Here is a 12,778-nt window from a genome sequence, read left to right on the forward strand (position 1 = left end):
GGGGGGGGGGGGGGGGGGGGGATGGACACGAGGTAGTGTGCCAACAAGGACGCTGGGCCCCAAAGGGGGTGGATTGGGGGTCCCATATCGATTGGAGAATGGAATGAGTGCCAGCAAGGACGTTGGGCCCTGAAGGGGGGTGGATTGTGAGATCCCACATCAGTTGGGAGGAGAACGAAACATTCTTTATAAAAGTGTGGAAACCTCTCCCTAGCACATGAGTTTTAAAAACCTTGAGGGGAAGCCCAAAACGAAAAGCCCAAAGAGGATAATATCTACTAGCGGTGGGTTTGGGCTGTTACAATTAAACTCTTTAAATAACGAGATTCTTTACATACTATTTCAGATTTTGAGGCTGGAGATGACTAAGAGGATTTAGGGGTAAGGTTTAGGAGATCAAGATTTTTTAAACAGCAGATTTCATGGTTTCGTGGGGTATGGATGTGAAATAGAGTCTATGCTGCCTCGCCTACTAGCTTGTGCCTTGAAGGATGTTCTTCCTTGTTATTGTTAATGGTTTCTAAGTTTAGAGGCGACCTTGTTGAAAAGATGTAAAAAAATCTTAGAAGGTTTTCACTCACTTTGCATGAACAAAGATTGGAGTAGCCATATATTCTTCACTTGCAGAAACTTTATCTTTGTGTTCCTTCTCGGATCCTACATTAGAATTTTGTGTATGAGAGAAAACAGAAGAAGATGGATCGGGCAAGCCATGTTTAAGCAAGTCAACCTGCAAAAAAGAAATAAGTGTTATGATAGAGCAACGACAAAAACGAGCTTCATGACATGACATGGTTAAGAACAGATGATCAAGATAAAGGTTCCTACTACTTACAGTTAACATCAAACGCCACATATTTAGATCGTGAGCTCCCTCCGATATCACAAGGACAATATTGCAAATGGACGCTAGAAGAATGCCCAGCTAAAGGAATCCTTGCAGAGTAACGGGAAGAAATTTGTAAGATCATAACTACAATGGATAAATAATTCCACACCATAATAGCATTGTTAGTGTAATCATGTGGTCAAACTCTAAAGCTCTTCAGACTGCTACCCATTCCCCCAACCCCTCCAAAACACAGACAAAAGAAGGCTCTCTTTAGTGTTACCTGAATACTCATAAGTTCATGAGCCAATTCAGCAGATAGAGATTCGCCACTAATAACTGAGATGGTGGATGAACCATCTGGTCTCATAATTTCAGCTAAAACAGAAGGACTGAACACAGGCTGCAATTATCAAATTATCATGCAAAACTTTAAGTAACAAATGAAAATATAAGACTATACAAATCTCACATCACAAGAATTCAGAAGATTTATGCATCATCACCATTAGCCGGTCACTCAAGAAACAGAAATAAAAAGTCAAACCTATAAAAGAATATTGTTCCTTCACTTCAGTCACTTCAGTTTAGTTTTNTTTTTTTTTTTTTTTTTTTTTTTTTTTTTTTTTTTTGTTATTCAAACTAGCGAGACAAAACGAGTATCCATCAAAGAGGATTTCTGCTTTCCCCCTCTTTTATGAGAAAACTAGCTTTCATCAACGTTAACAAAAGTGTTACAATTTTGTTTCAATAATACAACTTGGTTTTCAAAAGTTAACATTATCCCCGGCCTATAAAAAAACATTCACAAAAACCCTTGAAGTTAAGTTTTGGATAGAAAACGTTGAAATTTTGTTTCAATAATACCTAAGACCTTTAAAAAATACTATTACTAGAATATGTTTTGAAAGACTAGGGGTATTTTTGGAACATTTTAAAGTTTAGGGGTATTATTGAAACAAAACTCAAAGTATAGGGGTATTTTCTACAATTTAGCCCCCCCCCCCCCCAAAAAAAAAAAAAAAAAAAAAAAAAAAAAAAAAAAAAACCAGCACAAGCATCCGTTACTTGCTTGAAAGTATGTTTGTGTTATGTCACTATGCATGCAAGGACTAATCTCGGACCATAATCCAATCTCCGCAGCTTGGAACGACTCTTACAGAAAAAAAGAGAATCTCACTTCTAAAAGTGCATCAATCACCCACTTTTTGTTTTGGAATTAGCTTCATTTCAAATCTTTGTCAAGGAAATTGAAAATGCAAAAATCATTCTAGGCTGATAGGATATAATTGTGACTATATAGATCATAGTATTCTCTTTGAAAAGTTCGAAAACTTAAAAATCAAGTGAGAAATAATGTATTTATCTATCCAAATACCTGATCCAGTTATCCTAAAACATAAAATGGCGAATTATATATTCACTAGGAAAACACCTGAGTATCCAGAAGAATGATCCTCTCTGAAGAAATTCGTGGCTCAATGCCCAACGTGCAATGCCTAGCCATGGCTCTAACGTCTTCAGATAGAATTGGAAATGGTGGTAGCATACCTGAAACATGTACAGAAGGATGAAACTATGAATGGAAAGTACTGATGAGGAATGACGAAGATTTTGTCCATGACAAGAAACAGATGTTGCAGTAATACTTAGCCTTTAAAGCATATAAAGTTGTAGCCTTCACAAGATTCTTGATTAAAAGATTGAGGACAAACAATAGAAAAACTTGCAAAATCCATAAATAAAATAATAGGATGAACACTACATTTGTAGGAGTCTTGTTTAATGAAAACACCAACTTACATGGTAAGCGCTTCAATCTAACTCCAAAATATCCCAAAAGTATTCCAAAAATATCCAACATCTTAAATGCAAAATGGCATCTTCAAACAACATGATCCAGATCCTCCATAATCAGCTTTCAAAAGACTCGAAATGGCTGAAAACCATAGACGAAAATCTCTGAACAAAGTCGATGGAGTTTTCTTCTTCAATACAAAAACCTAAGATCTTGTAGGGATAGTTATTTTCTAGAGCTCAGTCTGGACAGGGGATGAGCAGACTAAGTGGGGGCAAGCAAGCAGAAAAATAAAAGCCAAAGGAAAACACACTCAAGGATCAAGCAGCCAAAAATTTGAACTAGACAAAGACATTATTTGCTGGTCACTTGAATCTAGAAGTGAACAAAAACAGAACAAACAAATTAAGAACGTAGCATCAGAGATATCTCACCTGGAGAACTTCCATCGAAGCCATAAATCTCATTCATGATCGTCGACTTACCAACTCCCGGTGGACCAATTATTCCCACCACTTTGAACTCCGTATTCTCAGTCAAAAACTGTAGAGGAACAGTAAAGAAAATGTTAATCGTACTGCCCACCAATTCTCAAATCTCCTCCCAACCCTTAAAAACTGCAAGTGAAACCCTAGAGAGATGATATTCTCCTCAACTGTAAAGAGACAAAATGTTTCTAAACCAACTGATCCAACTCTATCAGTATCATCTAACCAAAAATAAAACGCCCATTTCTGCAGCTGATTAACTCTAAAACTTAAGATGATTTTGTTTCTACTTCAAACGGAGTGTAAGAGATCGATTCACTCGAGCATTTCATCAATTAACAAAAAGACTTTAAGTATACCAAATTCCATCAATAAACACATTTTACTGGAACAGTTCCTAATTTCAATAGCAACAAGACGCGAAAAGAAAAAAGAGGGAGTATGTAATCGTTTACCGGCAGGAAACGGTCAATGTGGAAGTCCCAGGAATCGGAGAGAAGATTCAGGGATCCAAGAGAAGGGAGACGGGACCGAATTGATGCGGATTCGTCATCGGCGCCGGCGCCGCGCCCAATCTTAGAGGAAATTGCTCCACCGGTGACGAGGCCAGGCTTTGCCAGAAGAATTTTGGGTGGAGGAGGAGTAGGCGAGGAATTGGAAGAAGCGTTACCACCAGTAGAACCTGCCATTGCTGAGACCCTTGCAGTTCTGTTTTTCCCGGTCACCTGATATTTATTAACCTTCTTTATCAAAGGACTATATCACACATTCGAAGATCTGATCTCTTAACTCAAAGTCTGTATCAATTACGAGTTCGTTCGTTTTGAGTTTTAAAGATTTTGTTAATAAAAGTTCAAATTGAACAATCTCGACAAAAAAATTATTTCATGTGAACACCTTCTAATCCATTATATCAGATCTTTCGATAATTTTTTACGGTCAATTCATATATTAGAATTTAGAATAAGAAATTTAACGAAAAAATAAAGTTGAACCTCCCAATTCATGAGCAGAAATCTTTAAGACTAAGCTAGCTCGTGTTGACTGTATTTAATCGTTACACTATCTTCTTAGTACATAACACAATGAATCCGAGCATATCTTAGCAGATAAAATATCAATTACTTTCTTAAGAGTCAAACAGTTCACCATAGTAAATCCGAGCACATATAGCAAATAAAACATCAATTACTATTTTAATAGTCAATGGTTCAACTAGTTAAGACATATATCATCTACCGAGAGATCAGATATTCAAATCTCTGTCACAAAAGATAGGCTAATAACGATTTCTTCGACATGAAAGCGTCTGTACTTTTGTTTTCAAATGATAGATTCAATGTAAATTTTGTTTTTGAAAAAAGATGAGGAATGAATGAATAATTTCCCTCTTAATTTCAAGTGAAACAAGCTACAACTCAGGTCTAATCAACAGAAAAATATGGGCATCTGATGGCACTGTTAACAGCAAACCATACAGAAGACAATGAAAAACACAGAGGGATATTCAGAACACAAGGCCATGTTCACGAGCTGCATCAGCAAGAGCTTCCACACGTCCATGGTATGGATATCCACCACGGTCAAATGCAACTTTTGTTATTCCTTTCTCCAGACAAGATTTTGCTATAGCTTCCCCCACTTTCTTTGCTACTTCCTGCAACCATATTACCCACATATAACAAGGATTTCGCTTCAGAAGGTCGGCTGCCACCGCAAACTATGTTGCTGTTTGTTTAGTTTCTAAACTTAATCACATCCCTAAGCTTGTAATCCTACATGCATACGTAGAATGACAAGTCGGACTAGAGCTCAAGGGCATAGGGGTAGAACTTATGAACAGATCTGTTCAAGCAAGGCTATGTACGATAACTAAACTCAGTGCTCTAAAGAGGACAATGTCTGCTTAGGCCGTTACAGATGCTCTCTTATTTGAAGAGGTAAGAAGATCTACATAGACATCAAGCTAATGCAAAAAGGGTTTGGAAGGGGAAGGACGAAAGCTAAACATAAATGAATTAATTCTTAGTTGTAGTGAACTCACAATGGTAGGGCCAGAAGTGTAGTCTAACCCCTCAGAGATTGATTTCTGCATTGTTGAAACTGCAGCAAGCGTGTGCATCTTGGAGTCATCGATAACCTGGACATAGAGATGCTTGTTGGAGCGGAACACAGACAACCTTGGCCTCTCTGTTGTTCCTTCAACCTGAGGCACAAGAAGATGAATGTACTGTGAACTGTTCTACTGTATACCAGCAAGAATCAATTGGAATCAATTGGCTCTTCTAAATATAACAATTTTGAACTCAGTGCTGTTCTAAAGGGAGTCAATCTCCCAGATTTCTCATTGACCATACCCTGTGGCTTATATTGCCCAGAGGGTGTGAGATCGCCATTTATACCCATTTGACAAAGCGAGATCTTTCTTTAACCAGTCTAGATGTAATCCAAAAGTTTTTGAGTTCGAGACAGATCCTATAGCCAAAATTGAAAATGTCACCTTTCCAAGTGTCGGGTCAAGGATGTGTAGTGTTTTTGTAACAGCTCAAGCTCAAGCCCACTATTAACAGATATCGTCCACTGTAGCCCGTTACGTATCGCCAGCAGTTTTTGATTTTAAAACACATCTACTAGGGAGAGGTTTCCACACCCTCATAAGGAATGCTTCGTTCTCCTCTCCAACCATTGTAGGATCTCACAATCCAACCCCTTGGAGGCCTAGCATCCTCGTTGGTACACCGCCCGATATCTGGCTCTGGTACCATTTGTAACAATCCAAGCCCACCGCTAGTAGATATTGTCCTTTTTGGGCTTCCCCTCAAGGTTTTAAAATGTGTCTCTGCTAGGGAGAGGTTTCCACACCCCTATAAGGAATGCTTCGTTATCATTTCCAACCAATGAGGGATCTCATAGAGGCATTTATGTGTAGAATGATCCACTCTTGTACCATCTTTAGCCTCCAGCTTTGAGAGATCAGTTACCATCTCACATTTCGACTGTAATCGATTGTGGTTCCATATATGAGGCTTGTTTCCTAACTAAAAAAATAAATAGTATGCGGGATATCTTTCTTATCTTGTTTTCATGTTCTAGGCTTTCCAAACTCTGGTTTCCTATCTATTCTTTGTACAAGCTACATTTTTCTATAAATTTTAGCTTCTCCAATGAGTAAATTTACTTTCAAGTCATCTGAGGCCCAAAGCACTGTAAGTCTCCGCAGATCGTATCTTGAAACAAATTCCAATTACAGCTTTCATGAACATAATTTGATGCTGAGAACAATAAAATATTTCTATTTTGAAATTTTGACTCCCTGCAATGACAAATAAACAAGCTCATTGTTCTTTTCCCTCTTTTCCTCAATCTTCAGAAATCCAGGACCTAGGTAGTGGAACAATGACAAAATTCTAATATACAAGTACACCTCCAAGCTAGTCTAACCAGAACTTCTAAAATAAACGACGAGTTCATGAATTATCAAATCAATCCTTTGGAAGTTCACAATAAATAGATACCTAGAATGAAACAATATCCACAAAGAAGTAAAACAACAACACAATTGCAATAAGAACCGAGAAACACCGAGTAATTCCCGGGAATAATTAAAACAAACGAAACCTAGATACCTCATTTCAAGAATAATCCCAACCTACCTCCATTTCCGGTGAATCTCCGAAAAATTTTAGGGCACAGAACAATGTGGAACAAGAGAAACGCCAAATTAGCATAACAAAGTACGCGAAGGGGAGGGAAGGCGGTAAGTTGTTAAATAGGGGAATAAGGACTCGATGATTACCTTCTTCCTGATACGAGAATGGCGAGCAGCACGGTCCTCCCGTCTGGTGGTAGCCTTGGCTTCGATAACGAGAGAATGTCGGCCGGAACTTGAAGTGGTCGACGGAAAATTGAGATGAGGAGGAATGCGAAGATTCTGTGAATAAGAGACGCCTAGAATGGAAGTTCCGAGGAACGATAAAGGAGCAATGGCTGAAGACATTGTCGTCCTGCTTCTCTTCTCTTCTTCTTCTTCTTCTTCTTCGAAGGCTCTACTGGTTCGTTTCTTTTCGTCCTGAGAATTGCCTTATCCTTTTGTGTACCGGTTTTTCTGTCATTTCACCATGTTAATTGGAAAATCCATGCAAATTAATAAAAAGAGAACAAAAAATAAAATAAAAAAAAAACACATTTCCTCGGGTTTAGGTTTTGTGACATCACACATCGGTTCGTTTAAAAATCGTGAGACTGACGGCGATATTTATAACAGGTCAAAATGGATAATATTTGATAACGGTGAAATTTCAAAAGTAACATTTTAGTTCGAAATAATTTTAAATAGTCTTGAACGGTTAGTCGATTATCGAGAAATGAAGTAATTCTTCTATATAAAATACCTATTCGAAAACTTTGTTCGACCCTGATTAGTACTCTCGAGAGTTGAATGTTAATTCTACCTTAGATTTAAAAATAATAATAAATAAGAAATTATATATATAATATTTTAATTTTTCTCGGAGTGAAAAATTATTATATTATTTTAGGAGTGTTCAGACTCAAAATGAACCAGCACAAACCTTCCGACCCAAATCATAAAAGTTGGGTTTAGGTTATATTTTTTGAAAAATGGAAAATTCGAGTTAGTCGGTAGGTTAACATTTTTTGATCTGGTCATCCCTCAACCCGAAAATAAGGTTACTATCGGACCCAACCTACCCTACTTTTATAGTCATTCCTCAACCCGAAAATAAGGTTACTATCGGACCCAACCTACCCTACTTTTATAGTCATCCCTCAACCCGAAAATAAGGTTACTATCGAACCCAACCTACCCTACTTTTAAGATTATTATAAAAGACTAAGAATATTTGACGTTTGTAACTAATGTTATTAATATAATACGTATTCTAGATAACTAGGCTTTTTTTTAAAAATAATTCAACAATTCAACTCAACCCGACCCGAAAATAAAAAGTTGAATTGGGTTGTGAACTCCATTCGGGTTGCTCGGATTACGAATTTCTCTGAGAGATGTTCATAATCGACAAGATCTAGCTTTTGAAATATTAAATTAAAATCAAACGCTAATGATCAAAACACACAAATCACCGAACGGATCGGTCGAAAGAGATTATTATAATTATGAATTCATAATTGGAATAAAGTAAAGGGAAAGTGTTTGTGTTTAGATTCCTAAAAGGTAGACAGCTTGAATGCACTGTGGAGGGAGGCCTCTTAGAAGCTCCCCCTGCCCTTCAACCCAACCCCACTCCCTTTCTTTCAAAGGTTCTTTCAAGATTTAAGGGATCAAAAAGTGCCCTTTCGGAGGGCAACTATCCTTATTTATTTCAAACCCATTAGGTTCATGAACCTTTTTCTCTTCACAAACCAATGAGAAAACACAAAGATCAAGCTTTGTATCATTCCCTTCATTTGTTTAGTTCTTCTTTTTCAAATTTTCCTGTCATGGCAAAGTTGGCAAGCTGCCATTTGTTTGCCTTGGTTTTCAAGTTCATCTCCCTTTCTTTTCCCCGTTAGCTTTTCGAGCTTAAAGGGTTCGTTTCGAAAAGAAAGTTCTTATAACAGCTTGAGCCCACTGTTAGCGGATATTGTTCTTTTTAGAGCTTTCCCTTCTACGCTTCCTCTTAAGGTTTTAAAACGTGTCTACTAGGGAGAGGTTTCCACACCCTTATAAGAATGGTTTGTTTCTCTCTCTAACCGACGTGGGATATTTGCTAGCGGTGGGTTTGGGCGGTTACAAATGGTATCATAGACACCGGATGGTGTGGGTTTGGGCGGTTACAAATGGTATCATAGACACCGGATGGTGTGCCAGCGAGGACACTTTATAAGGGTGTGGAAACCTCTCTCTAAAAAACGCGTTTTAAAATTGTGAGACTAACGACTGTTAGACGAACACGACTCTCCACAATGGTATGATATTGTCCACTTTGAGCATAAGCTCTCATGGCTTTGCTTTTGGGGAGCTCATGGCTTTGCTTTGGGCTTCCCCAAAAGGCCTCATACCAATGGAGTTAGTATTACTCACTTATAAATCCATGATCATTCCCTAAATTAGTCGATGTGGGACTTCCATCATCCAACAACGACGATACGCAACGAACCAAAACGGACAATATCTGCTAGTGGTGGGCTTAGACTGTTACAAATGGTAACAGTGTGCCAACAAGGACGTTGACCCCTAAAGGTAGTGGATTGTGAGATCCCACATCCGTTGGAGAGGGGAACGAAACATTCTTTATAAGGGTGTGGAAACTTCTCCCTAATAGATGCGTTTTAAAACCGTGAGGATAATGACAATATGTAACAGATTAAAGCAGACAATATCTGCTAGCAGTGGGCTTGGGCTGTTACAAATGGTATCATAGTCGGACACTGGACGGTGTGTCAACGAGGATGCTGCTCCCAAAGGAGTGGATTGTGAGATCCCCCATCGGTTGGAGAGGGGAACGAAACATTCTTTATAAGGGTATGAAAACATCTCCTAACAGACACATTTTAAAACCGTGAGGATGACGACGATATGTAACGAACCAAAACAAACAATATCTGCTAGCAGTAAACTTAGGCTCTTACGGTTCTAAATAGTTTAAAAGATATCATGGGTTTGATGTTGAGTTTAGAGGTACCACTACCATAGCTAAATTGATATCAATGATCATAAGGTATATAGCAATTGATTAAACCTAAAAGATGAACAAAACGTATAATTTTTTGTGTTGTTTGTTTTAGATTCATAAAAAAATTAGGTTATTATAAGGAAGGTGTTTTGGTAGGCATTATTTAAACAAGTTAGGGAAGAATCATGTATGAAAAAACAAAAGAATCAAGAACAAACAAAAAAGTAGAGGACAATAATCTTTGAGCTTTTACTCTCATTTTCATTTTAACAAGTCATATCATTCAATCCTAGCCATCCATTTCTTGGGTCAAAAATAAAAAAAAAACAAAAAAAAACTTGTTTTCGAAAACATTTTTAAAAGTTGTAAGATTACTTTTGACTTTTAATACACGTTTTAGAAGAACCCTGGAACGTAGAAAATACTTTAGAACGTTGAACGAAAAGTCGACATGACAGAATTATGTTCCTTCAAACTTAATCTAAATAAGCGTGTGAGATCCCACATCGGTTGGAAAGGGGAACAAAACATTCCTTATAAGGGTGTGGAATTCTCTCCTTAACAGACGCGCTTTAAAACCGTGAGGTAGATGACAATAAGTAAGAGGTCAAAGTAGACAATATTTGCTAACAGTGGGCTTGGACTGTTATATATAGTATCAGAGTCAGATATTGTACCGTATGTTAGCGAGGACGTTGGGCCCTAAAGGAACAAATGATTCCTTATAAGGGTGTGAAATTCTCTCCCTAACATACGCGTTTTAAAACCGTGAGGTAGATGACACTACGTAACGAGTCAAAGGGGGTAGATGACACTACGTAACGAGTCAAAGGGGACAATATCGACTAACCGTGGGCTTGGGCTGTTACAAATAGTATCAAAGTCAGATATTGTACAGTATGCCAGCAAGGACATTGGGCCCCTAAAGGAACAAAGCATTCCTTATAAGGGTGTGAAATTCTCTCCCCAATAAGCGCGTTTTAAAACCGTGAGGTAGATGGCAATACATAACGAGTCAAAGTAGACAATATTTGCTAAACAGCGAGCTTGGGCTGTTACAAAGTATCAGAGTCGGATATTATACAGTATGCCAGCGAGGACATAAAGCCCCTAAGGGAACAAAGCATCCCTTATAAGGATGTGAAATTCTCTCCTTAATAGATGCGTTTTAGAAGTAGATGACAATACGTAACGGGTCAAAACAGACAATATCTACTAACAGTGAGCTTTAGCTATTACAAATAGTATCAGAGTCAGATATCGTATACTATGCCAGCAAGGACGTTAGGCCCCTAGGGGAACAAAGCATCCCTTATAAGGGTATGAGATTCTCTCCCTAGCAGACGCGTTTTAAAATCGTGAGGTAGATGGCGATACATAACGGGTCAGAACAGACAATATCTGCAAACAGTGGACTTGGGACTTTGTTATAAATAGTATCAGAGTTAGATATTGTACGGTATGCTAGCGAGAACATTGGGCCCCTAAGGGAACAAAGGATTCCTTATAAGGGTGTGAAATTCTCTCCCTAACAGACACGTTTTGAAATCATGAGATAGATGACAATACGTAACAGGTCAAAACAGACAATATCCACTAACAGTGGGCTTCGGCTGTTACAAATAGTATCAGAGTCAGATATCGTATACTATGCCAGCAAGGACGTTAGGCTCCTAAGGAAACAAAGCATTCCTTATAAGGGTATGAAAACTACTCCCTAATAGACATTGTGACAGCTAAAACGAGCGGATGAAAATGTAGGAAAAACAACCAAACGTCCCACTCGACCTATCAAAGAGATGTCAACAACGCTACTAATGTCGGGCGACATCATACGAGTTAACGAGAATAAAATATTTCCGACACGACCGGGAATAATTGAAATCAACCCTATTTCACGTCATTTCATATATAAAAAAAAATAAAAATTTTATCTTTAACAAGCTGTCACAAAAGCAAACCCTGTTCATCTTTCCACTATAAAAACTCATGCAACCAATATTCTCTCCCATCGTGATCACTGAAAAAGCCTCCAACACTTCCTCTGCCATTTTGTAGCTTACAAACCGATCAAAACAACAAAACAAGGCAGAATTTGGTGTTCTTGGAGGCAAATTGTTGAAGAACAAACAAGAAATTTTGGTTTTATTTATGGGGGGAAGATCAAAGTCCATGAAATGCTTCTCAATTTGCAGCATCTTTAAGAGCTGTTGCTTTTCAAAGGGTGGAAGAGATGAAGGGTATTGGGATGAAAGTGGTGAGATTAGGCGTAGGATGTGGCCTAGTGATGAAGATACAAGATGGGTGGCTGAGCCTGGGATTGATCGGAAAGCTTCTGCTTTTATTGCTAGATTCTATGACGCTCGTGTTTCTGATCCCGAACGACAAACGCTTGCTGTTTAGCCGCCGCCCCCGCTGCCCTCGCCGCCACGGTTGCCGCCGCTGCTGGTTCTTCTTCTTTGGCCATTGCTCATTGGCTTGTTCATCATTGATCTTGTTGAATATTATGTGTGTTCTTGGGTTGGTTTGGAATTGGGTATTGGCCGAGGTTTCTTTGTTTGTAATCTTTTGTTTTTATGATGAATAAAAGTTGGTGATGTGGTTTTACCATGTTGGAAAGTTGGGATTTTGTGTCTTTTTGTTGTGGTTATGAGATGAATCTTATCGGGTTTGAGATAAGAACGGTTGAATTGCTCGTGTCTTGGTGTTTAGATCACGAGTGTCTCATTCTTATCTTTAAAGGGTTTCTCTGAAATCCCACATTAGTTGAGCAGGAGAACGAAACCTTCTTTATAAGGGTGTGGAAATCTCTCAATAGAGCCCGAAAGGGAAAGCCTAAACATAACAATATTCTGAAATTGTGGGCTTGTACGTGCTGAAGATGGCTCTTACTAGCTCAACCTGTAAAAACCGTAAGTGCAAATTCCCATAATGAGGCACTCGTTATGCTTTAACGAAGTGTTCTTGGGCGACTCAGTAATATTCCGTAAGTAACTCAGTACAAACAATCCTCGAGACCCAAGTAAAT

At 38.3% G+C, this 12,778-nt stretch overlaps 3 protein-coding genes across 3 annotated transcripts in view; 1 reads left to right on the plus strand and 2 right to left on the minus strand.

Annotated features, from left to right (window-relative positions):
- The window catches only part of LOC111801051 (protein SMG9-like), a 5,477-nt gene extending 1,620 nt beyond the window's left edge, over window positions 1–3,857 (minus strand). Inside the window, exons 1-6 of the mRNA XM_023685018.1 lie at window positions 3,571–3,857; window positions 3,062–3,170; window positions 2,265–2,380; window positions 1,113–1,232; window positions 836–925; window positions 582–730 (exon numbers count right to left, since the gene is read on the minus strand). Of these exons, the coding sequence (XP_023540786.1) occupies window positions 582–730; window positions 836–925; window positions 1,113–1,232; window positions 2,265–2,380; window positions 3,062–3,170; window positions 3,571–3,804 (818 nt within the window). The 5' untranslated portion in view covers window positions 3,805–3,857. The remainder of the gene's footprint in view (window positions 1–581; window positions 731–835; window positions 926–1,112; window positions 1,233–2,264; window positions 2,381–3,061; window positions 3,171–3,570) is intronic.
- A 547-nt stretch (window positions 3,858–4,404) lies between these two features.
- Window positions 4,405–7,225, minus strand: LOC111799720 (50S ribosomal protein L18, chloroplastic). Its single transcript, XM_023683169.1, has 3 exons — window positions 6,912–7,225; window positions 5,160–5,321; window positions 4,405–4,772 (listed from the first exon to the last, which is right to left on the minus strand). The coding sequence occupies exons 1-3, from the start codon at window positions 7,110–7,112 to the stop codon at window positions 4,623–4,625; spliced, it is 513 nt and encodes a 170-aa protein (XP_023538937.1). The 5' UTR covers window positions 7,113–7,225; the 3' UTR covers window positions 4,405–4,622.
- Window positions 7,226–11,776: 4,551 nt separating this feature from the next.
- On the plus strand, window positions 11,777–12,372 carry LOC111800720. Its single transcript, XM_023684536.1, has one exon. The coding sequence runs from the start codon at window positions 11,902–11,904 to the stop codon at window positions 12,151–12,153; it is 252 nt and encodes an 83-aa protein (XP_023540304.1). The 5' UTR covers window positions 11,777–11,901; the 3' UTR covers window positions 12,154–12,372.
- Window positions 12,373–12,778: the final 406 nt, after the last annotated feature.

This window comes from Cucurbita pepo, chromosome LG08 (assembly GCF_002806865.2).
Source record: "Cucurbita pepo subsp. pepo cultivar mu-cu-16 chromosome LG08, ASM280686v2, whole genome shotgun sequence".
NCBI classification, from domain to species: domain Eukaryota; kingdom Viridiplantae; phylum Streptophyta; class Magnoliopsida; order Cucurbitales; family Cucurbitaceae; genus Cucurbita; species Cucurbita pepo.

Bases quoted from the DNA above. Each gene is read 5' to 3' on its own strand.
- LOC111800720 (XM_023684536.1), top strand. From the start codon at position 11,902: ATGGGGGGAAGATCAAAGTCCATGAAATGCTTCTCAATTTGCAGCATC.
- LOC111799720 (XM_023683169.1), bottom strand. From the start codon at position 7,112: ATGTCTTCAGCCATTGCTCCTTTATCGTTCCTCGGAACTTCCATTCTA. The intron at 5,322-6,911 runs GTAATCATCGAG...CTTGTGCCTCAG, and splicing joins ATTCTCGTATCAGGAAGAAG to GTTGAAGGAACAACAGAGAG. The intron at 4,773-5,159 runs GTGAGTTCACTA...ATATGGTTGCAG, and splicing joins ACACTTCTGGCCCTACCATT to GAAGTAGCAAAGAAAGTGGG.